At 40.7% G+C, this 25,037-nt stretch overlaps 1 protein-coding gene across 1 annotated transcript in view; it reads right to left on the bottom strand.

Moving 5' to 3' along the window:
- Positions 1 to 25,037, bottom strand: part of PLXNA4 (plexin A4) — a 588,990-nt gene that overhangs the window by 109,301 nt on the left and 454,652 nt on the right. Inside the window, exon 9 of the mRNA XM_044679013.1 lies at positions 3,428 to 3,628. Within this exon, the coding sequence (XP_044534948.1) occupies positions 3,428 to 3,628 (201 nt within the window). The remainder of the gene's footprint in view (positions 1 to 3,427; positions 3,629 to 25,037) is intronic.

The following is a 25,037-nucleotide window of genomic DNA, read 5'->3' as shown; positions in this document are numbered from 1 at the left end:
AGGATGCCACTTTTATCTTTTAGTTCCTAATCTTGTTATTGTTGTTCATTCATTTCAGTCGTGTGTGCATCTTTGTGACCCCATTTGGGGTTTTTTTGGCAAAGAAAACAGAATGATTTGCCATTTCCTTCTCCAGATCATTTGACAGATGAGGAAACTGAGGTCAACAGAGTTAAGTGACTTGCCTAGGGTCCCAAAGCTAGTAAGTGTCTGAGTCCCAATTGAAATCAGGAAGAGGAGTATTCCAGACTTTAAATCTACTGTGTCTTTTCTTCATTTGTAAAATGGGGAAAATAATACTGACAGAATTGTTACACTGATATCACATAGTGACAGCTTTAAAAATATTAGTCATTATTTTTATTTCTAACAGTGGCCCAGCAGAGATCTATTCATATCTGAAGAACACCTGATATAGGAATTGACTCCAGAGCTCAGGCCTTCTCCTCTGGCCAAGGCTTTGGCCTTGAACCTTTGTCAGTGTTTAGAGAGACTGAATAGGAATATTGAGGTCTATTACCTCTTTGTCATACTTCCATAATGAGCCCTCTAAGCTTCTTAGGGGTTTAATCTCCTAAGGGAATAAGGATCCTTGCTCTGCAGTCTTGAAAGCTAAATGCACTGTAGGCTTGTCTTTTCTCATATGGGATTTTATGGCTGGGGAGACAATTCTTAGCTGAATCTCTTCCACTGGGCCTCAGAGTCTTAGAGGAAATGTGGAATATTTCACACCTTGTTTTCAAAATTTCTACAGGACACTAGATTTAGACAGCAAGCACTCTGGCACTTAGAGGAGAGGGGGAGGAGTAAACAGAGAGCCATAGAAATTTGTTCATTGGCTTGTGAATAATGTTCAAGGGTTATGGGGTCATGTTTTAGCTCAGAGCCTAGAATTCTGCATTTTGGACTAGAGCTGCATCAGTTTCCCTAGCTGTGACTCCTTTTCTTTAACAGATTCCCAACAATAATCTCACAATCTTTCCATTATCCTCTTCATCTATCAAATCCCAAGTCATTCTTAATGCTCCCAGATCTAGTCACTGTGATCTTTCCAATCAGACAAATAGCCAGTGACTGATGGGCGAATGGATAGATGTCGACTGTCTTTTCTTGAACACTTGGTGTTCTATGATGGAAGGAAACACATCAGAGGAATGAGAGAGATTGTGAGGTTTGTTGACAGATGAGAAGGTCAAAAGTTAGGCATAAAGGAAACAAGATAGCCAGGAGAGTTAATACATAAATAGCTAAGGATGGGGCACTGAGAGAGCAGTAGATAGAGAAGTCTGGTAGATAACCACATAGAAAAACAGGCAGATAAATGTGCTGGTTTCTTCAGCATAACACCACAATAACAACATTACTAATAGTGATACTAATAGTAACAGGCAGTGAGGTGGCACCGATAAAGACTCATCTTTCTGAGTTTCAGATACTCATTAGTATCTGTGTGTGTGACCCTGGGTAAGTCATCTAACCCTCAATTTCCTCATCTGTTAAATGAGCTAGAAAAGGAAATGGCAAATGATTCCAGTATCTTTGCCAAGAAAACCCCACCTGGCATCACAAAGAGTTAGACATGCCTGAAAACAATTGAGCAACAACCACAAACCAATAGTAATCATAATTACTCATGTTTATATAAATCTTGAAGATTTACAAAGTGCTCTTCTAGCAACAATCCTGTGGTTTAGGTAGCTGAGATATGCTAAAACAGTGATTCCCAAAGTGGGCACCACTGCCCCCTGGTGGGTGCTGCAGTGATCCAGGAGAGTGGTGATGGCCACAGGTGCATTTATCTTTCCTATTAATTGCTGTTAAAATTAAAAAAATTAATTTCCAGGGGGCGCTAAATAATATTTTTTCTGGAAAGGGGGGGTAGGTCAAAAAAGTTTGGGAACCATTGTGCTATAAGATTTGGAGCTGGAATAGATATTGGGGCATTTTGTTCATTCCCATCATTTTGCCAATAAGGGGTCTAAGTCTAAGACAGGTCATGAGGGGCATAGATCTCAAATTAGACGGGACTTTCAAAGTCACCTAGTTTAATATCTTAATTCTATTTTAATTTAATGTTACATTTTCAATTAATAAGCATTTACTTCCTCTCTCCCAAATTGGTTAAAAAAAGAATAATGAAATTTCATAACAAATATGCAGCCAAGAAGAACCATTTTTTTTGCAAATGGTATTGTCCAAAAATTCATATTTCATTAGGAACATTGAGGGCTATTACCTCTTTGTCAGACCTCCATAATGAGTCCTCTAAGCTTCTTCATTTTACAGACAAGGAAACTGAGGCTCTGGCAAGATGAATTTTTTAATCTTGTAGTCAGTCATTAGCATGTGAATTCAGACCCTCAGAACCCAAACTAAATGTGCCAGTATGATTATCCTTTCCTTTGTTACCTATGGTATATTTGATCCTGGCTGAGTCACCGAATGGGTCTCAGTTTCATTTTATATAAATGATGGAGAGGGATTAGATGATCTGTAAAGTTGTGTCTAGTTCTAATAATAAGAGTTTAGCATTTATATAGTGTGTTGAAGATTGCAAAGAATTTTATAATTATTATCTCATTTTTATCCTTACAAGAACCCTGGGAGGTTAGTATTAATATTGCCTCCATTTTACAGATGAAAAAGCTGAGGTAGACAGGGGTTAAGTGACTTGCTCAGGGAGATAGCCAGAAAGTATCTGAGGTTCCATTTAGGCTCTGGTCATTAGGACCCTAGGTCTAGCATTCTATCCACCGTGCCACCTAACTGCCTCTATGCCTGTGGTACCTTGGTCCATTTTATTTCTGAGAAAACTGATGTTCATAAAGTTAATTCACCAAAGTTGGTTAGGAGGGGACTAGTTTTGTTCTTGTCCAAACCGTCTTTCACTTGGTACTCCTTGTGATGAAGAGAGGGAAAGGGCTGATGCAACTTAGAGACGTGATCTACTGTTTTGGGAAAATGTTCTTTTGGATCTGGGTGAACTTTAACAACTGATCTTGCCTAGAAGACCAGCTCTCAATTAGGTAGGAGCAATAATGAGCTTCAGGAAGGAAGGTCTAAGCAATGGCTTCCATATGCTTGGTACAGTGAGGAGAATGGAAATGGTTCTCCTGGGAGTTCAGCCACAGTTAGAGTAAAATCATCTGTACATTTATAGGGCTCTGTGGTCCTGGTGATTAATCTTAGGACTGACTTCCTTCTTCTGCCTTATCACCGTACCCCTACCTCATTTAGGCCATCTTGATGCCATGAAGAAGGAGCCTGGTTTTTCTGGTTTCAAATCCTTCCAGGAGAAGGAGATACCAAAAAATTCTGGGTGTTTGAAAGGACACCTCCAGGGAGGATCTGACATAACTCCAGAGAAAGGGACCATGGAAAGGGGAATCGGAGTCAGAGAGAGATGTGAACATGGGGTAGCACTCACAGAGGTGTTTTGGCACTGTACGCTGGAGCTGTTGAAGCGCAGGGCAGGTACCCTCTGCTCGGTGCCTTGGATGTTGAGGATGCACTCATAGCCCCGCTGACCTGATTGGGGCTGGGGCAAGTTCTTGGCCTTCAGGGTAATGGGTTTGATCACCTCCACAGGCACCAGGATCTTGTCCACTTGCAGCAGCTGAGGGCAATCCTGAGAGCAGAGAGGACTGAGGTTAGGAGAGGATGAAAAGTCAAACATGAAGAGAATGTCTCCAGATTTAGCCCCTTCCCTCCCTGCCCCTGCTATGATTCTCAAATAGAGACCTGACATCAAGAGACAAAGAGATTATCTTGCCCTTCTTTTTTAATAGATGAGAAATTGAGGTCTAGGTTAACATCCATCTAATCACTTATCGACTATTAATCTAGAGCCGTGATTCCCAAAGTGGGTGCCACCACCCCCTGGTGGGTGCTGCAGCAATCCAGGAGAGTGGTAATGGCCACAGGTGTATTTATCTTTCCTATTAATTGCTATTAAAATTAAAAAAAATCATTTCCAGGGGGCTAAGTAATATTTTTTCTGGAAAGGGAGAAGTAGGCCAAAAAAGTTTGGGAACCACTGATATATATAGAGAGAAAGACAGACACAGAGAGTCAGAGGGATACAGAAAGACAGGCACAGAGAGAAAGAGAAGAAGAAGGAATGCATATATTAAGACCAGAGGATTATAACTTTAGACTTCAAAGAGTTTCTGTGGCTCACTCCCCTCATATCAGATGAGGAACTGAAGCCCAAAGAAGTCATTAATGACTTGGCTTAGGATACTCAGATAGTAAGTAGTAGAATCAGAATCTGAACCCAGGACTCTGATTCCAAAGAAAGTACTCATTCCAGTATGTTTTCTGCATTGTTAGGCAACTATATCCTATGTACTTGGTGGGAATAAGATAAATTTGTAAGGACTTTTGAAATAAGGTGTTGTGTGGTCTTCAGTGCTATGTGGAGCCCAGACCAAGGGTATAAAGGATGAGGAATTTAGGCATCCTTGTTTGGTCTAAAGAACCAAAATGGCTCTGTTCACTGTACTTTATAGAGTCCTTGGTGGAAAAATGGATTAGTATTCCTGGAGCTCTGCTGATCTTGCGTATGAGTCTAATACTCTTTTCTCAAGGGAGGGAAAAGTGCTTTGGAAGGAGAGAGGATTTTAATAACTTTGCTAGAATAACATGTGAGGGACATAAATCACACCATGCCATTTTGCCCTGGCCCCTAGACTGCCACCCTCTAGGGTCTGGACTAAGCACACCAAGAATGATGACTCCTGGGTAGATTAGCTATCAAAATCATGAGAGACATAGAATTATTTACATAGGGTCTCGATCCCTAAGGATGCCCAGGCACTCGACAGGTATGGAGACCAGGAGGAGGAATTACCATTTCCCTGTAGAGGATCTACAGCTTCTGGCTGTTCTCTATTTCCCCTTAGAAGGGTAGGTCAGAAAGAAAGTCAATTATGTGAAGATGGCAGAGGTAAAAGACAAAGAATGTTGTCTGGAACAATCCCAGGATGTTCTCTTATTGGTGATTGTTCCTCCCTTACAACCTTTCCCTTTTTATAATGTGAACCCAAATCAAGAGTTCCTAATCTTTTTTCCCCTCTTTTTGGATCCCTTGGCAGTCTGGCAAACCCTATAGACCCCTATTCAGAATCATGTTTGAATGCATAAAATAAAATAAAAAGGATTTCCACAAGTCCCAGATATACTTCTATAGGAAGCCTTTCCTGATCCCACTTAATTCTAGTGCCCTCTCTCTTTGGATTATTGCCAATTTATCCTGTGCACAGCTTTTTTACATAATTATTTGCATGTTGCCTCTCTTACTAGATTGTGAGTTCATCCAGTACAGGGACTCTCTTTTAACTTTTTTTGTATCCCGAGCACTTAGCATAGTGCCTGCCACATTCTATGTGTTCTTGACTGACCGGCAAAGGAAACCAATTGTATTAAACAATACAGTTACCAAATTATAAAATTAAACAGACAAGTTTTTAGATGTTAGATTAAGATCCTCTTCCCTGAAACAATTGCCTCAGTACAGCACAGAGTACTTCCAAAGAACAAAGGCTAGGGTTGGGTCCCTTATCTTTTAGCTCTCATCTATCTATCCCTAGCTTTTCCAGGTATAGGAGAAGTAAAGAATGAAGGAGGAAGGAGAGAAGAAGATATAGGAAAGAGGAGAAAGAAAAAGAGAAGGTGGAGAGGAGAGGGGAGGATAAGGGAAAGAAGTGGAGGAAGAAGAGTTGAAGAGAGGAGGGGAGGGAACAGGAGGGGAGAAGAGGAGGAGGGAAGACAGAATGAACATGGCCATACATAGGAACAAGTACACCCACTGAGAGATCTATCTGCAAGCCGACAAGCAGAGCAGGCTTGCTGAAGGGGGAGATCCACAGTTCCATTAAACTAATCTCCCCTCCGAGACGTCTGATCCCTCCAGGCTGCACATGCCATTATCCGAGGAGGAGATAAAGAGGAGCTGCAGGAGCTGGAAAGGCCAGCAGGAAAAGAGAAGGGGGAGTAGGCTTGATTACACACAAGGTCTCAGCCTCAACATTCCAGTTGTAAGTGGCTCTCTCCCTCTCCCTCTCTCTGTCTCTCCGTCTCTGTCTCTGTATCTCTGTCTCTGTCTCTGTATCTCTGTCTCTGTCTCTCTGTCTTTGTCTCTCTGTCTCTGTGTGCGTCTCTCTCTCTCTCTCTCTCTCTCTCTCACACACACACACACACACACACACACACACACATACACACACACACACACATACACACACACACACACCAGGGAGCTCCTATATGACACCTGAGTTATTGAAAAACATAGAGGTGTCTGCCTTCTATAGAAATACTTTCTCTGCAGTATTTTAGCCTCTGTATTATCACTTATCTTGCCCACTGTCCATGCTCCGATTCCCCCTTTTTCTCGCTCCATCACCAATCACCATGTTTTCTTTAAGGGTTCATAAGAATAAGGGATTACTTTTCTTGAGCCTGGTACAAGGGATCAAGAACAGTTTCTTGGAGGAGGTAACATGTGAGCTGGGTCTTTAAGGACAGGTAGGATTTCAATAGATGGGAGATAATGAAGAGGGAGGACATAGGGGACAGCTGGGATAAAGACAGAAAGGAGAGAATTCCAATTTGGCTTCAGAATAAAGTCCCTGAAGGAGAAGAAAGACTTGAATACTAGATTGGGGCCACTTTGTGGGATGCTTTGGATGCCAGTCTATCTTTTACTGAATTTAGTAGGCAATAGAGAATCATTGAAAGGTTTTGAGCCATGAAGTATGATGATCATGGCTGTGTATTAAGAAGAAGGTTAATCTGTCAGCAGTGTGGAGGATGAATTGGGGGCACAAGGGAAGCCTGGAGATGGTAAAGACAGGTAGGAGACTACTTTAGTAGTCCAGGAAAAAAACTAATGAGGACCTGAACTAAAGAAAGGGCAGTAAGAATAAAAAGGGAAAGAACTAAAAGAACCTGGCATATCATTGCTGTGTTTATGGGGATGGGAGGTGGAATAAGGAGGGAGTCAATGATGAATATTAGGTTTGAGCCTGGTTGACTGAAAAAATGATGGAAACACTAGCAGAAAAGGAGAAATTAGATCATGGAGCAAATTTTGTACGGGAAAGATGATGCATTTGGTTGAGACATTGAATTTGAGATAAAGAGAGAGAGGCAAAGAGAAAGATGGAAGAAAGGAAGGAGGGAGAAGGGAGGGAGGGAAAGAAGGGAGAAAAGGTGGGAGTGAGGAAGGGGGAGAAAGAAAGGGGGGCTGGGAAGGAAAAATGGAGGGAGGGAAGGAGGAAGGAACTTTATGAAAGAAAAGAGAAAGAGGACAGGGTGAAATAAAAATCATAGAATTTCAGAGTTGTTAGGAACTTTTGGGCAGCTAGGTGGTGCAGCAGAGAGAGCACTGGACTTGGAACTTAGAATCAGGAAGACTCATCTTTATGAGTTCAAATCTTACTAGACCTGACCAAGTCATTTAAGGCGGTTTGCCTCAGTTTCCTCATATTAAAATGAGCTGGAGAAGGAAGTGGCAAACCATTCTAGTATCTTTGCCAAGAAAATCCCAAATGGGGTTAGGAAGAATTGGACATGACTGAAATAACTCAACAACACAGGACCTCAGAGATTATTTAGTCCAACTCACATGTGAACAAGGATACTCCCCAAGTTATGGGCGTCAAGCTGATCTTAACCCTTGAATAAAGATCTCAAATGAAGAACCTAAGATCTTCCAAGTCAGTCTACTCCACTACTGGACAGCTCTGACAATAAGGAAGCTTCTCCTAACATCACATCTAAATTTGCCTCTCCCTATCTTCTATACACTAGTCTTTGTTCTGACTTGAGGGGCAAGCAGAGAAAGTCTGATCTCTTTTACGTGATATCATGAATGTGGGGTTTTATCTAGGAGCAGAGAATCTGGGAAGGGAAAGAAAACCTTCCTTTGAGAGGCAGCCTGGTGCAGACCACTGTTTTTGGGGTCAGAGAACCTAGATTCCTCTTCTAATTCTTCTACTTACTATCCCTATCACTTTGGGAAAGTCATTTAATCTCTTCACATCTTCATTTCTTCACCTATGATTTCACAGGCCCCTTTCAATTATGTAGCTATAATCCTATAACAAGAGAAATGGGGAGGGGAGATGGGGGTAACTAGATGGCTCAATGAATTGAGAGCCAGGCCTAGAGAGGTCCTGGGTTCAAATGTGACCTTAGACACTTTGTAGCTGTGTGACCCTGGACAAGGCATTTAACCCCCAATTCCCTTGCTCTTATTGCTCTTCTGCCAATACACAATATTAATTCTAAGATGGAAAGTGAGGGTTTAAAAAAAAGGTAACAAGATTAATGAGGACTTATAGGAATACGGTGGCAGTTGGGACTGATTCTGGGAGGAAGAGAGACAGAAGAGGAAGAAAATGTATTGAGATTGTTGTGGAGGGAGAAGCAATCTAAGACATGATAGACAACTGAATATGCAAAGTGACAGATAAGTCAGAAAGACACCAAGCTTTTGAATATGGGAGAGAGTGAATGGTAGGGGCACTGGTTAAAACAGGTGGTGGAAGAAATCTATGGGTAATGACAATAAACTCACTTTAAGGCATTTAGCATTTGAAGGACCCATGAGACATCCAAATAGAGATTACATTTATTGATTGTTATGTCACAAAAGCATCATATATGTGTAGCTGACTTCTAAGACTCCTCTGTTGGCCCACTAGATCCTACCACATTTCACAAAAGAGAAACTGAGGCATCAGGAATTCTGACTCAAGCTTTGGATAATTAGAAAATACTATCAATGTATAATGCCCTTAAACCTGGGAAGCACATTTGTAGAGGGTGGTGAATCTCCAACAGAGTGAGGAAAGGATGGACCTCTTGTCACCTAGCAAAGAACCTGCTGAGTCCAGGAAGCTGTTACACTTGTGATTGGCTGGCACCTGAGCCCAGGGGACTGGGCTGGATATAGTCCAGGAGAGGTGGAGAGGCAAACCCTCCAGAGAGATGCTTAAGCCTCAATCTCTCCTCTCACCTTCCATTATATCCCTTCCATGGCTTATGATGAGTCCATTAATGAGCCCTGATTGCCAGTGGTCCCATAAAGGCCTAGTTTGCATATAAAAAGGTTGGCTGCTCTGAGAGGAAGTTCATTAATAATAATTGATGTGGCGGAGGCTGGGCTGGTTAGATTCCCTTCTGCTGAAGCTGTGGATTGACCCCTGTGCACCTCTTAATTGAAATGTAAAATGGCAACCTCTTCCAAGGCAATAAGGCATGAAGGGGCCATTTCTATCACCCTGCCATCCCATCTTTCCAGAAACTGACCCTGCTTCATGTTGAATCTTCAGAACCAAAGCCACATATAAACCTGCTGTACTTGGGCAATTCCAAAAGGAATTGATCTTTTGTCATCAACTTCTGTTGAGTAGCTAAGTGGCACAGTAGCTAGAGCACTGGGCCTTGAGTTAAGAAGACCTGAATTCAAATCTGGTTTCATGTATTTACTAGTTGTGTGACCCTGACCAAGTCACTTGACCCTGCTTGTCTCAGTTTCCTCATTTGTAAAATGAGCTGGAGAAGGAAAATGGTAAACCATCTCAGTATCTTTGCTAAGAAAGCCTCAAATGGGGTAACAGAGTCAGACATGATTGAGATGACTAAATGACAACAACAAATTTTCCTAAGGAGCTATCTCAAAGCATATCTTTGCCTTGATTGAGGATGCCTTCCCTAAGCCAGGGATGGCAAACCTTTTAGAGGGGAGAGTGATGTAAGAAATGTCTACAGGCCCACGTGGAGAGGAGGAGGGAAACAGCCTGGTTTTTTGTTCTTCTAGCTTTCTAGTATCAAACTCTGGTGAACTCTGTGCTGTGCAATGGTGCATATGCCCACAGAGAGGGTTCTGAGTGCCCTCTCTGGCACATGTGCCATAAGTTTGTCACCACGGCCCTAAACCTACCACCCTTCCATTCTCTCAACTTTTCAGGTTCTCTACTATTCTATCTCCTTTTTTTTCCTCACCTGCCTTTCTTTTATCAAAAACTAATCCTTAGCCTTGACATTTTGTCTCTACTCCCAACTCCTGCTTCTGTACAATGTTCCCTGTCACTTCTTATGCTCCTGCTGCTAAGGATCAGTTTGGATTTGGAATTGAAAAAAGAGCTGGGTTTGAATCCCATCCACGACACTTACTTTTTGTGTGGCCCATTTTTTAAAAAAATTTAAATTTACATTTTTAAAAATATGTAAAATGAAGGAGTTCAATTAGTTGATCTCTGAGTTTCCACTAAATCTGAGATCCTAATGTCTCTCTTGGACTGCCTTCTCTGCATCCTCCAAACCCAAATGGAACAGGGTCATTAAACTTGAAGCCCTATACTGTTCTTTTTCTCTAAACATGCTCCCCTTTTGTCCTAAAGTTTTAGCCTATTTTCCAGTCATGAAGGATTTAGATAGATATCACATCAGATGCTATTGTAATAATAATGGTATTTATTATTCTCTATACTCACTCAATTGATTTTCACTAAATCCTCTCTCTCCACCAAGCATAGGCTGGCTTCATCCAAGAAAACACCTGCTTCCTTCCCATCTTCTGGCTTCTTTATATTAACACTTTGGTGAATGCGTCAGTTCCATCAGCTGCTGCTTGAATCAACTGTTTCCCTCAATCCTGGTGGTTTGGGGCCATCCTAAGGAAATCTTATATTTTACTACAACACAGTATAGTGGACAAGGAGCTAGGAAACCTGGGTTTTTAGTAGTAACTATTGCTCTGTGACCATGAACAAATCACTGAACTCCTTGGCCTCAGTTTCTTCACTTGTAAAATGTGGAAGATAATGCCTATCTTGCTTACTTCGTGGGGCTATTGTGGGGATTAGAGAACATAGATGAAAAGGGTTTTGAGAAGTATAAATACTTTGGAAACTCAAGGGATTATTTTTATTTTAATAGCAGAATACCAAGACTCAGGCTATATATGCCAATGATGATAACTACAGTAAAAAATGCTTCATTATCATCAGAATGAATCTTTCTGGATTGCCCTCTAAGATACCCTGTGAACAGAATTTATCCAACAGGTATGGTTCTTCCACCCTGGAGGAGGCTGTATTGTCCAAATTATTATTAGAGAACACAGTAACTTGAAAAGTAACTTTGGCAAGAACCAGGACAACATTGTACACAGAGACTGATAAACTGTGACACAATCAAATGTAATGGACTTCTGTACTAGCAGCAATACAATGACCCAGGACAATTCTGAGGGACTAATGAGAAAGATGCTACCCACATCCAGAGAAAGAACTGTGGGAGTAGAAACACAGAAGGAAAACAACTGCTCGATCACATTAGTCAATGGGGATATGATTGGGGATGTAGATCCTAAGTGATCACTCTAATATAAATATTAATAATATGGAAATAAGTCTTGATCGATGATGTGTAAAACCCAGTGGAGTTGCTCGTTGGCTACAGGGGGGTGGGGGGTAGGGAGGAGGGGAGGGGAGGGAAAGAACATAAATTATGTAACCATGGCAAAAATAGTCTAAATTAATTAATTAAATAAAAATGAAAAGTGGGAAAAAAGAACAATGCACAGTAGGAGCAGGACTCAGGTTAGAAGTGGGCTGTCCAACCCTACCCCCCAACATTGTATAATTATTTAAACCCATAAATGATCATCAAGTTAGAAGTCTCAGAGAAATCATCCTTCTAGGATAAGATGTAGATTTTGAAGGGATAGCAGGGATCATCTAAGTCAGGAATTAACTTACAATCCTTAGTATCCATGGATAGATTTCAAGAGAAGTATGACTGTGGATCAGAAAAACAATCATCTTTATTTTTACTAACCCCTAGCTGAAAGGTAGCATTTCCTTCAGAGATGAATATAAACAACTAACCATGTTTTGAGAAAGGCTCCATTAGCTACATGGGACTGCTAAGGTGATTAATGATACAAGAATCCTGGATCCAGACTATCTTTCTTATTTTACAAATGAGGAAACTGAGGCATAGAAAAGTATCACAGAGTCATGAATCTCTAAAGGTAGTAGACTAGGCAGCACTTATATAGAGTTTTAAGGGTTGCAAAATATTTTATATATATAAACTTATTTGATCCTCACAATGTTTATCTACCTAGCTATTATTATTATTATTCTCATTTTACAGATGAGACAATTGAGATGAGTAGAGGTAAAGTGACTTGGGTGGGTCACACAGCTAGTGTTTGAGACAGAATTCCAACTCTGGCATTCTGGCCACTGCACCACCTGGTCACTCTATGAAAGCTAGTTATGTGTTAGGCACTGTGTTAAATGCCAGATATGCAAAGGAAAGCAAAAATCTGGTCCCTGCCCTCAAGGATCCTTCATTCTAAAGAAGGAGGCAGTTGGAAAACAATGATGCCCATACAAGACATATACAGAGTAGAAGGAAAGTAACCTCAGAGGGGAGAGGGAAAGAGAGCCAGGGGAAGGCATGGAGGAAGGCAGGGAGGAAGAGGAAGGGAGGGCAAGAGAGAAGAAGAGAGCCAGGTGGAGAAGGCCAGGGAAGAGGTTCAAAATTCCATAGGGAGTAACAGTCATGATTTGAATGAAGTCTCTCTGACTTGAGATGTAGTATTCCTTATACTATTTCGTGCTTCTCTTATGCTATAATAATAATATAATTATGATAAAATAGACAGTATTTATACAATGTCTGCTGTGTACCAGGACTGTGCTAAGTGCTTCCTGAATTTTACCTTATTTAATCTTCATAACAGTCTTAGGAGGTAGGGGCTCATTATTACTCCCATTTTACAGTTAGGAAAACTGAAATAAATAGATGTTAAATGACTTGTCCACGATCACACAGCTGTTTGTGTTTGAGGCTGTATTTGAACTCAGGTCTTCCTGATTCTACCCACTGCACTAGTTAGCCACAGTTTAGGAAGCTACATGACACAGAGAATAGCATGTTCAACTTGTGTTCAGGAAGACTTGAATTCATATTCCATACTCCCTAGCTGTTTGAACCTAAGTAAGTCTGTCAGCCTCAGTTTCTCCATTTGAAAAAGGGGATAATAATGATACTCACTTCATAGGGTTCTTATAAGGCTCAAATGAGATAAAGATATGTCAAATATTTTTTAAACTTTAGACTATATAGATGTGTTATAAACTTTAAAAGATTACATAAATGTTAATTATTATTATATTGTATATTAATATTAAATATATATATCATATATTATTGGGACAGGTAGCTGGCTCAACGAATAGAGTGTTGTGCCTAGGGTTAGGAAAACTCATCTTACTGAGTTCGAATCCAGCTTCAGACACTTACTAGTTGTGTGACCCTGGCCAAATCACTTAACCCTGTTGACCTCAGTTCCCCATCAATAAAATGAGCTAGAGAAGAAAATGGCAGAGCACTCCAAGAATACCCCGAATGAGGTTATGAAGAATCAGACACAAATGAAATGAGTGAACAACAGAAACAACATCATAATTATATTAGTCCAACCCCACCACTTTATAGATAAGGAAACTGAGGACAAGGGAGGTTAAGTGATTTTCTGAGGATTAAAGGATTGTCAAAGAAAAAAACAAGGATTTTAATCCAGGTCCAGTGATTCCAAATCCAGCCTTCTTTCCACCAAATACAGTAGAAGCCCCATTATCATGCTGCCATTGAGGGAGAAAGATAACAAAGTCATAGGTTTTCTCTGTCACAGGGATTTGTGTGTGTGTCCATAGGGATGGGGAGGCAAATCCTAAGATATCTCTGTACTTCAGCAAGATATTGAAGAAAGGGATCCACTCTTCATTTAAATAGCTAAAATAAGGAAGATAAGAAGATAACAATAAGCCAGGGCTACCAGAACATGGTCTGTGCTAGACCAGAATGGGACTGAGGCAGCCTCCAGAGCTGCCAATAACTGGGGATGGAGCCAGGGCTCAGCCTGGCTTGTTGAGCTTCAGTGGCCTCTGATTTACAGCCTTTGACATATTTATCTGATGACTGTCCTAATTCTCCTCCTTGTAACATCAAAGTAACTTCACATGCTCAGGCCTTGGAGGGATCTATGGAGGGGAGGGGAGAAGAGGCGTGTTGCTCTAGGGAATGACTGAGGAGATGAGTAAAGGCCAGCGCTCCTCCCCAAAGACACCTCGGACCTCATCAATTTCCAGAGATGTGTCAGTTTTCTGGGAGACCACTCCTCCAAAATTTACGCCTGCCTCCCCAGGACCATCATGCCCCAAGACAAAAAAAATTTAATACTCCATATATTTCCTCCACATTTCCCCAAGTTTATAATGCTATTAGTGTGATCTATGATCTGCCTGTACATAGAGAAAGCACGAGTAATAATACAGAGAGGAAAATGTCCATAACCTTAAAGGTAGGCACAGGGAAGAAGGCAGGGAGAGATTGATGAGAAAAGGGGAAGCCTGGAGACACCTGGAAGAATAATGGAGTACCTGAAAAGAATAATGGAGTAAGGGGAGAGGGTAAAGGCCAAGGTAACAGCCCTGAGATAGTGATAGGGCTTCTGGCACAGCCAGATTTCTGGATTTCCTCAGTCTCAAAAGGGCTCCATCCGCTCTTGGACATTATTATACTCTTCTTTTGCGTCTATCTTTTTCTTCCTGTTATATTGCTACTAGCCTCCTTCTATCCCTACTTTGGATCTCTCTATCTGGATTATGTCATCAATCTCCAGTCTCTCCACCTTTCTTGATTCTTCTATAAATCACTATCAGATTAATCTTCACAATGCCCAGGTTGGAATATAAATCTTCTCTGATCACAAGCTTTCAATGGCTCCCTGTTGCTCTTCAAATAAAGTTCAAACTTCTTAAATTGGCATTTGAGACCTTCTATAATTTGGCTCAAATACACTTACCCAGACTTGTCTCATAATTCCACTTAGTGAATGTTCTGATACCTTAAAATCTTCATAAATAGTATCACAAAAGCCCTATTAGCCATCTTCCCCATGAAACCTTTGTTGATGCCCTTAACTACTTAGATCTTGACTCCCAAACAAACTTGTGTTGAATACAGAATAAGGCATTTTGTGTTTATTCTCTTTATATTTATTCTATACATGCCTCTATTTATGCTCTGTTAGAATGAAAGTTCTTTGATAATAGAGCTTGTTTCATTCTTTTATTTGTATCCGCAGTATTTAGCACAGTGCCTGGCACATAGTAAGTGTTTAATAAACTTGTTGGACTGCTAGATGGCTCAGTACATAAAGAGCCAGGCCTAGAGACAGGAGGTACTGGATTCAAATTTGGCTTCAGACACTTCCTAGCTGAGTGACCCTGGGCAAGTCACTTAACCTTCATTGTCTAGTCCTTAACTTTCTTCTCCATGGAATCAATTCTAAGACATAAGGTAAAGGTTTAAAAAAAATGCTTGTTGATTTATCAATTGGGCTTTTACTCATTCTGTCTTCTGGTCTGAGTAAGCACTAATTGCTTCCAACTCCACAAACAAGCTTTGCTTTAAGACCCATCCTTTATTCCTGACTCAGAATGCCCTTGCCGTAGAGATTCTTTCCTTGATTACCCCTCCAGATATTCATTTCCTCCTCCCAGGCAGAAGTAATTTCTTCCTGGGATCCATTCTAGAATGCTGTGGGACAATGGACAGAGGCTTAATTCTGGAGTCAGAGGACATGGGTCCAAACACTAGCTCTGAAGCTTCTGATTGGTGTGACCTTTGGGGAAGTCACTTCCTCAGACCTCATTTGTAAAATGAAGGGATTTCCCTAGATGGCTTCTAAAGTTCCTTCCAGCTTTTTTCCTAGGATTGCTGGCCATGAATTTATGCAGTTCTAACTTATCGTTGTTTGTGTTGTTATTTTATTTCCCCTTCTAGATTTTAAGCTCTTCTAGGACAGGGTTTGCATCTGACTCATCATTATATCTCCTGAAGCTCAGTAGTTTGTGGAATTTGTCCAGGCTGCAGTGGGGGCGAGTTTTCATATTTTACATGATTAAATGGGACTTCATTTTCTCCTTTCTCTGATCTTAAAGATTAGCAGAAGGACCCTGGTCTGGGGCACTTTAATTTAGGAGGTCACTCAGTGACTCACTAGCTGGAAGACTCCTAGTTAAGCCAGTGTAGACTCTAGCTAAATGTACTTTTTGCTGTCTTAATAAAGCAAAACACAATATTCAGGGATTTAGTACCAGGTCACTTCCCTTGTACCAGAGATAATGCTGGAATCAAAATAAACCACATGGAGTCAACTAGGCTCCCAGGGAAGGGAAAGGGAAAGGGGATCTGTAAAAAACAAACAAACACAAAAAACCACTGCCAACAAGGAAACTTAGGACCTTTGGAAGAAGAAGGAAGAGGGAGGGTGCCAAAGCAGTAATTTGAAGAGCTCTAGGTATTGATTTGATTTGACCCAGGGCTCCTTGCAGCCTCCAGCCCCCAACATTATTTCTAAATGGATGCTTGCAGCCTGAAGAGGGAATGGCTCAAGGAATGGCTTGTCCCCCAATTCCTGGGAACCAGGTTATCTGACTTCCATTCCTGGATCTGTCACTGTCTTTGTAGGTCAGATCGTGTCTCTTCCTTGTTTTCCCTGATAAATGGTCAGGAAAATTTTTCTCTACTCATTCTTAGGCGTGTTATGAAAATGATTATGAACATGTCTAAGAAAGTCTGCAGTTTGTAGAAAAGACAAAGAAATAGGCTATATTTAGGCCAGAGAAGGGAAAAACTGGAGGAGAGCTCAAAAATAATCTACCAGTGTAAAAATGATTATCATAGAGCCATTCTTCATCTCTTCTCAGGAGAAAACAGGAGGAAATGGGTTTAAAGTACAATGTATGGGATTCTAGGCAGATAAAAGGATGGACTTCCTGACAGGGATATTTGTTACATAGGAGAATGGGTAAAAGGGGTTACTTGAATCCCCTTTCCTAGAGATTTTTATGAAAAACATCCATCATGAGTATTTTTAAAGGACCGATAACATGCTTTTCTAGAGAATATTCAACTCCTAGCTATTTTTTCCCCAGGGAAATTCCTCTAAGTATAGAGTCAGAAAATTTGAGTTTATATCCTGGCTCTAAAACTTACCAGCTATGGATTATAGGCAAATCACTTACTCTATCTCAGTTTCCTCATATATAAAACCTAGAAAAGTCTAGTCAAATTGGCTCACTTCCTAAACTTGGTTCTTCCTCTCTACTTTCCTTCATCCTTTAGCACAACTGTACCCCTATGATTGGAATGCATTTAACTCCTGGCTTCTGCCCTCAAGAATCCCTAACTTTCTTCAATGCTCTGCTTGTGGGAATCCTGTCTTCTCTTTCGGGATTTTCTTGTCCTCAAAGTATTTCTATATTTATCCATTTACATGTTGTATTCAAACAGTGGCAGCTAGGTGATGCAGTGAATAGAGTATTGGGCCTGGAGGCAGGAAAATCCATCTTCTTGAGTTCAAATCTGGCCTCAGACACTTAGTAGCTATGTGACCATGGGCAAGTCACTTAATCCTGTGACAATCAAATGAGATATTTGTAAAGTACTTTATGAAGCTCAAAGGGTTATAGAATTCAAGCAATCATCATCATTATTATCATGACACTGTGTAGATCAGAGTTCATTTGCATAGGATGCTCCTATAGTGTGTAAACTCCACAAGGAAGATCTAAGCTATCTATGATTTAGTAAATAAGTCCTAGAGAATTGATCAAGGTACATTAGCAGTGATGGGTTCGGGGTTATATAGCTAGTAATGTTCAGAGGTGAGGCAGTGTTCCATAGTGAAAAGAGTATTGGCTTTTTCAAGAGCAGACAGAAGAGCTGGATTTAAATTTTGCCTTTGATCCTTACTATTTCAGTGATTTTGGACAAATCACTTAACCTCTTTGGGCCTCAGTTTCCTCATCCATAAAATGAGGGGGGAGGCCATACAAAATGGCCAGGTTTTCTCTGGCTCCAGATCTGTCATTCCATGATTATGAATCCGTAAACCACTTTTATAGACTTGGAGTAAAATAAAGATCTAAATTAAGATACTCTGATATTATACCTATTACCCTGGGCAAGACCCTTAAACTCTATTTCCTTCAAAAAAGCTCCCTAGCATCTGTCTACTCAAGTCATTGTTAGTTTAAATCTTCAGTGGCAGAAGGGGATTCTCATACCAGGAGTACCCTGTGCTGATAGAATTGTAGCTCCTTTGAGAATTCCAATAGTATTATTATTTTTTCTGAGTTCTGGGGAAGTCCTAGAATAGCCTTCAGGATAACATGGGAGAGAAATCTGGGGTAGATCAAAGCTCTTTGAGGCTTAGACACCACCTCTGGGATTTGTTCTGGGGGGGTAACCTATGTCTTGGGTCAAAAAAGGGGAATCCCACCTGGCCCAAAGAGAGAATCTTACTGAGAGCTATAATAATCATCATAATAGTAGCAACTTATATTTCTATAGTGCATTAAGGTGTACAAAAACATTTTTCTAATAATGAAGCATGAGGTTGGTAGTGTAACTATCACGCTCATTTCACAGATGAAGAAATAGAAAGTCGAAGCTCCGAGTCCAGATTTTTCACATTGATAAAAGGGGGAGAAGGATATCTTGAGCTTGGCTTGTCACCCCTGGTCCTCTTCCTCTGTTCTCCATCTCTTTCTCACAAGTGTGTGACCTTTCTGTCTATCTGGCCAACCTAGATTGGGAGACCCCTAAATAAGGTGTCTGATCTGACTTCATCCTCTGTCTTCTGCCTTCAGAGCTTCTGGCACTGAAGTCAAATTACTTCTAACTACAATTTCATCATCAGTCATAATAAAATCATTCGTTGTAATGTGGAATATAGTTACTATAACCAGCATATGTTATTGGGCATTCTATTTATAATAAGTATAATTATCCCAGAATAATTATCATTAATATAGCAACAACAATGATCAAGCAGTCCTCTGTTCTGGACCAATAACTCCACCTGAATGAGTCCTTTGTGCAGAGGGAAAAAAGAGGTAATTTAACGTCTCTTGTGACTGTCAACAAAGCCAGTGTTGAAAGTAGAAGACACAAAGATGAAAACCTTGCAGGGGATGTGAGATGGTGCAGTCCAGATGAAAGAACACCTGGCGGCAACATTTATGGCTAACAAAAGACCCCTGTCTGGATCCCCTCACCTTCGAATTAGAAGGAAATTAAGCCCCCTGGATGATCCAAGAAACAGCTGAGCCATGAGTCTCCTCTGATGTCTAAGAGGGCTGGGCTGGCCTCTGCCCAGGATGTTACAGATGCCCCATGCCCAGAGATTGCCCTCCCCTGGGGATGGGAAATCAGGAGTAAGCTCGGCCAGAACAATTCAGATGGGTGGCTATGGGATGGATCTGGAATATGGCGTCATCATTATTTACTTCTCCTTTTTGGGAGGCCCATTTCTCACAATCCTAGACCAACTCAGGGACGTTTGAAGACACCCACTGACCACACTGATGACTCAAGGGATCAAAAGAGCATACACTTAGAGCTGGAAGGGATGGTAGTGATCATGTAGTCCAATCGCCTCATTTTAAAGATGAGGAAACTGAGGCCTGGAGAGATGAAGGAATTTGCTCAAGGCCATGAAAGTAGAAAGTGGCAGAGCCAGCACTCAAATGCTGGTGTGAGTGCAGAATGAAGCATACTTCTTTCATTTACTTTATTATTTTTTTTGCTTCCCCCTCCTTTTGCAACACGGATAATATGGGGATATGTTTTGCATGACTTCACCATATATTGTATTGTTTGCCTGATCAATGGGTGGGAGAGGGGTTGGCAGGAGAGAGAGAATTTGGAACTCAAAATTTAAAAAAGGGATATTAACACAAATAAATGTTGTGTACTTATTTTTTTTAAAAAAATAGTACATAATATTACTGGAAAATACTTCTGCCTTTCAAAAAAAATACATGCTTTTAAGTTACTTTTCCCCAAATTCTTTGTACATTAAATGCACTAAGACTTTGGGGACACTTCTAAGATTATTTCAACACTTACAAAACACTATTGATGACTTTTCCTGGCAGGGAGTACAAGTAGTATTCCCATTTTGCAGATGAGGAAACTAAGACACATCTTAATGTAAATTACTTACAAAGAGGCAGTCAGCTAGAGAGTGTGCTACACTGACTCGAGGCAGAAGACCTGGGTTCAAATCCTTGGACAAGTCATTTCATCTCTCTGGGCATTGTAAAATGAGGGCATTGGCCCGCACGGTCTCTGATAACCCTTCCCGAATCTACATCTGGACATCCTAAATATGTTGCACGTCCCAGACACCCTACTAAGTCTAACATACACACAACAAACTATTTCCCTGTTTTGAAAAACCAGAGCAAACCACCCTGTGTGAAATACGTCAGCAGGGTAGACTTACGACATACAAGTTCTGTCCAGGAAATACACAATAGAATTTTAATGCCCTGGAATAAGCCAACATCCTAGAAGAAAAAGAGCCAAAGTGAACTGAAGCCAGGACTGATAAGAAAGGCACTGATAGGACTCCCAGTTGTTCTGGAACCTCTCACTGAAACACGAGCTCTGGGGGCTGACAATAACACGACTGGAGAACAACTGGAAGGAATTAGAGGGCAAAGTCAGTCCGTGGACACTTGTCCCTACTCTGTTTTCTCTTATCTAGGCTTCATTCTCCTTTCTGTCCCAACCCATGAGCCTTCTAGAGGCTTCCAATGGTGAATCTTCTCTAAGATGCAGAGAATTTCTAGCAGCTCTTCCCTGCCCAAGGTGGACACGAATTTCACACGCCTTTTCCTTTGAAACTACAAAGCAGCTACTCTTCCAGAGGAATCCCTGGAGTGTCCATCCTATACCTAAGAAGCACGAGGAGGTCCTTTTCTCTCTCACTCTCCCCTCTGATCTTAAAATGATCAGGTACAAACTTTCTACCTCACTCTGTTATCCTTACATGTGTACTTGGTGCATCTGTACCCCAGTCTCCAAAAGAGATGTGTCTATGCACACACGTGTGTATGTGGGTCTGTATATATTATGTGTATTACATATATGCACATTTATTTTCCCCTGCTTTAAAAAAACCTATATAACAACTGGAGAAAAGAGGAGAAAACGAAGGGAAAAAAGCAGAGACATGAAAATCTCAAGATATTTAAATGCTTGGAGGGTCTCTGAAATGCTGTCTGCAGCTCAATTATTTTCTTTGCCATCCTTTCTGTTTGCTATCTCCCCTTATTCTATTATTTCTATATTCTCACCCATATTCAATACCTTTTTCTAGATAGAGTCTTCTCTAAAACTATGATCTACTTCTGAATGTCTCTTTGCCTCTGCTCTCACCAATGTGTTTTCTTTTTGGGGAACTAAAGAGTCTAGTCAAGTACTCATGTCTGGCATCTAAACACCGGAGGGAACCTTCACAGGACAGTCAGCTCGTCCTCCAGTCACTCTCGGAATATTGTACCTAAGCAATCCTCGAAAGATATTAGAAGAGATTCAATGATATCTTGTCAACCACGCTCATTTGAAATACCTACCTTGTGGTCAAGAAGTCTAATACGGTATCCAATCTGAACTTTCCTAGAAGAGTTTAAGTTCCTCTTCCTCTAACTTTGTCTCCAGTGGAATCTGAGAATAGGCTTTTCCAAATACAAACTCATATTTAACCCTCCACAGCTCTCCCACTTACTCCTATCCTCGCTCCTACTCCCACATACTCAATGTTTTTAAATGAAAATAAATTTTTTTCCTCTTAACTTTTCTGAAAAGGATCACCTTAAAAATGCTGAGTTTTCCAATCTTTATTTCCATATCTGACCTCTAAACCTGCTACTCTAGCTCCTAGGATTTTCAGAATAACTATTTAAAAATTAGGGGGCAAAATAGTCCATTTCCCATTATAATCTGGCTTCCATAGGTTTGGGTGCAAAGGGAAACAATGGTTAATGGTTAATGATGTTGTGTTCCTATAGACAAAATGGGCTGATTACTGTTCTTTTAAAAAACCTCGCCTTCTACAGCCCCCATATTTTCACTCGTGCTGTTCCCTCCACCGAAAGTGGCTCCCTCGCTACTCATCTGATTATTACTCCTCTCCCTATGTAACACATCCTCCATTTCCACCTATTAAAATCTCCTACTTTTTCTTAAAGACCTAGGTGGAAAGATAGAAATAATTATTCAGTTTTAAATTCCTAGAATGCTGGTTATGTCACTCTTTTTGGCATTTGCCACATATTGCCCTGTAGTTAGTTATATGTATCTTTTATCTCCTCTGATATTTTAGAACTTGAGATCAAAGGACTGTATCATCTATTTTGTGTCTTTCCGGGTTCCTAACATGGTGCCACGGATAGAGAAATAGCTTGTCATTGAAAGAGTTCTGGAATTAAGTTAGGAGAATGGAATTCAAGTCCCAGATTTTCCCCATTTATAACTGTGTGACCTTTGACAAATCCCTTACCTTCTTTGAGCCTCAGTTTTCTCATCTATAAAACAGGAACAATTAAACTTTCATTATTTGCCTGGAATTTTCACTGTGAAATAAATGTTTAGGGGACTCTACAATCCTATACAAATGTAAGTGATTATTAATAGGACCTCAGCTTGACAATATAAATGCCACCTACTAATAACAGCATTCAATAAATGTTTTGATGTTGAATGAATGAATACCACCAATCATCTCTTGACATTCCCTGCATTCTTTGACTGATTCTTTGATGTCAGACCCTCCAATTCTTTGTCTTAGTAAAGCCTGATGGGCTTTACATTTAAAACTGGAGCATCCATCACTCCCTTGTGCCTACAGGCAAAGGAAAAAGCTGTCTGTTTTCACCACTGCCTGGCCACAGTAAGCTCTTACAGATGCCCTAGAAGTATAACAAGTTCTGGGGAAACAAGTTGACTTCCTGGGATGTTCACTGTCTCCTCCTTTCTCCCAAGCGACTCCTTTTCTTCTAGTATCAGGACAGGGCAGTCATCTTCAGGGCTGGTGGTGTGTCATGCTCAGGGTTTGTGACTATGGGCTTGGCAACATGCCCTAGACAAGAAAGCAAAATCTGAATCCTGCCTAGGAAGCAGAGTAAGGGGCTCTAGCTTTGTTCATGATCTTGGACACCAGGACTGTTTTTGGAATATCACCATACTGTCTCATATAGTGAATTCAGCTGAGATGAATAAAAAATGGCTTGTTTTCTGCATGCTATTTTTATAATTCTCATAAACATCCATACTGGGCAAAGTACTTTAGCAGATGCTCTGAGTTGCATGGATCACTATAATAAATAAATAAGAATAATATTGCCTCACATTTGTAAAATGGCTTGAACATTTTGTGTTTCTTTAGTCAAAGAAAGAGCCCTGGGTCCTAGCCCTCTCTTTCAAATTTCTGTTCCACTACTTCATATTTTGACTGTGGACAACTCATCTCACACCCTGACTTTAGTTTCTTTTTCCATAAAAAGAGAAAGTCCACCTATGTGAATTTTAAGGTCTCTTTCAGCCCTAAATCTAGGATCATTAGATTTGATTTTATTACATTTAGGGTTATTATCTTGAAAGAGTCTGTGGTCTAAACAGAAACAATATACAGAACTTTTAAATACTAGCATTGAAAAGCCAAAGGTCACTGTGGGAAATCTGTTGGAAAAAAAAATTATGGTTGGTGGGAGGAAAATAGCAAAGCTTAAAAATGACTATGCTATCTTCACCTTCTTTTTTTCTTCTCTGTTTCAGTTTCTTCTTGTCTTCTATCACATTTTTTTCCCTTTCTATTTACTTTTTATCTAAAGGTCCGTATAAGTGAAAACACAGAGATAGATATTGTTTGGTGCAGAGGAATCAAAAGGCAAGTATACCTATATCTATTTATCTGTATGTGCATGTACCTACATATATGGTCTCTTTATATAGAGTACATATACATGGGGAATACATACATATGGGGAAAATAAATAAATAAATACACACATATTTCTTTGCTAATTTTCTCCTGCCCCACCTTTTCTTTAACACAGACATATTTAAAAACTGGATAAGAAAAACAAGAAATTGAGAGAGCTGAATGTGTTTTGTATGTATGCTTTGGGGGAGATGGGGATGGAGAGTGGGCACTTCTTGGGCAAGATTCCAGGCAGAAGAACATTATCATGTGCATGTGAGATGTGAGAAGGGGAAAGGTGCTGGCTGGGTGTTCTAGGAAGCCCCCTTAGCTATAATGCATTTCCTTTTCATCTTTGAAATGCCCCCTCTTCCGGAAAGCCTTGACTTCCCCTGACTCTGACCCCAACTAGATAAAAGTGCTTTCTTCTTCAATTTTCCTTAGAGACAATTGTTTGATTCTCTCTTTTACCCCATCACTCCCTACCTAAGCATGTAGAGATGTCCCATCCAATCTTCTTGATAAGAAATTGCTAGTAGACCAATTCCTGTTGGTACAGGGCAGAAGTCTCCCAGTCACTCCTTGTCCCATTCAACTCTAGGGGATTTTTGTCCTGTCTCTGAGACCCCATAATTGGCAATTCCTATCCTTTGGGTGTGTTGGGGAGAAGCCCTGAAAGCTTGGGGAGGTGGAAGTCTAACCATTGTGGAAACTTCCAAGAGGTTGCAGCATAAGGGCACCAGTGTGAGAGGCTGCCACTACCCTAGCACCCAAACCTCCTTGCTTCTGCCTCCAGTGGCTTTTCTGCCACAAGTCCAAATGGAGAGGTTGGTAGGGGTGAGCCTCTAAATCCAAGTCAGCCACTCTGCTGCTGCCCTCCCAAGGGAAGGATCAGGGCAGGCGTCTAAAGAAGAGGAGGCGGCTGGAAGATTTTTGCACTAAATTAAAAGGCATCTACTATTAGCATACTCTTGTCCTTGACCATGCTTCAGATGTCAGCATTACCAAGACAGTCGTATACTTCCCTGTGTTCATGTACCTCCACCCTGCCCCCCTTTAAAGGAGAATATAAGCTCCTTGAGGTCAGGGAATGCCATGTTTTATCTTTGTGTCACAAGTGCTTAGCACAGTGCTATCTGTGCATGCAGGAGGTGCTCAGCAAATG

The sequence above is a fragment of the Gracilinanus agilis genome, chromosome 5 (genome assembly GCF_016433145.1).
Source record: "Gracilinanus agilis isolate LMUSP501 chromosome 5, AgileGrace, whole genome shotgun sequence".
Lineage (NCBI taxonomy): Eukaryota > Metazoa > Chordata > Mammalia > Didelphimorphia > Didelphidae > Gracilinanus > Gracilinanus agilis.
Note: the sequence above shows the minus strand (reverse complement) of the source record. Positions and strands in the feature narration are given on the sequence as shown.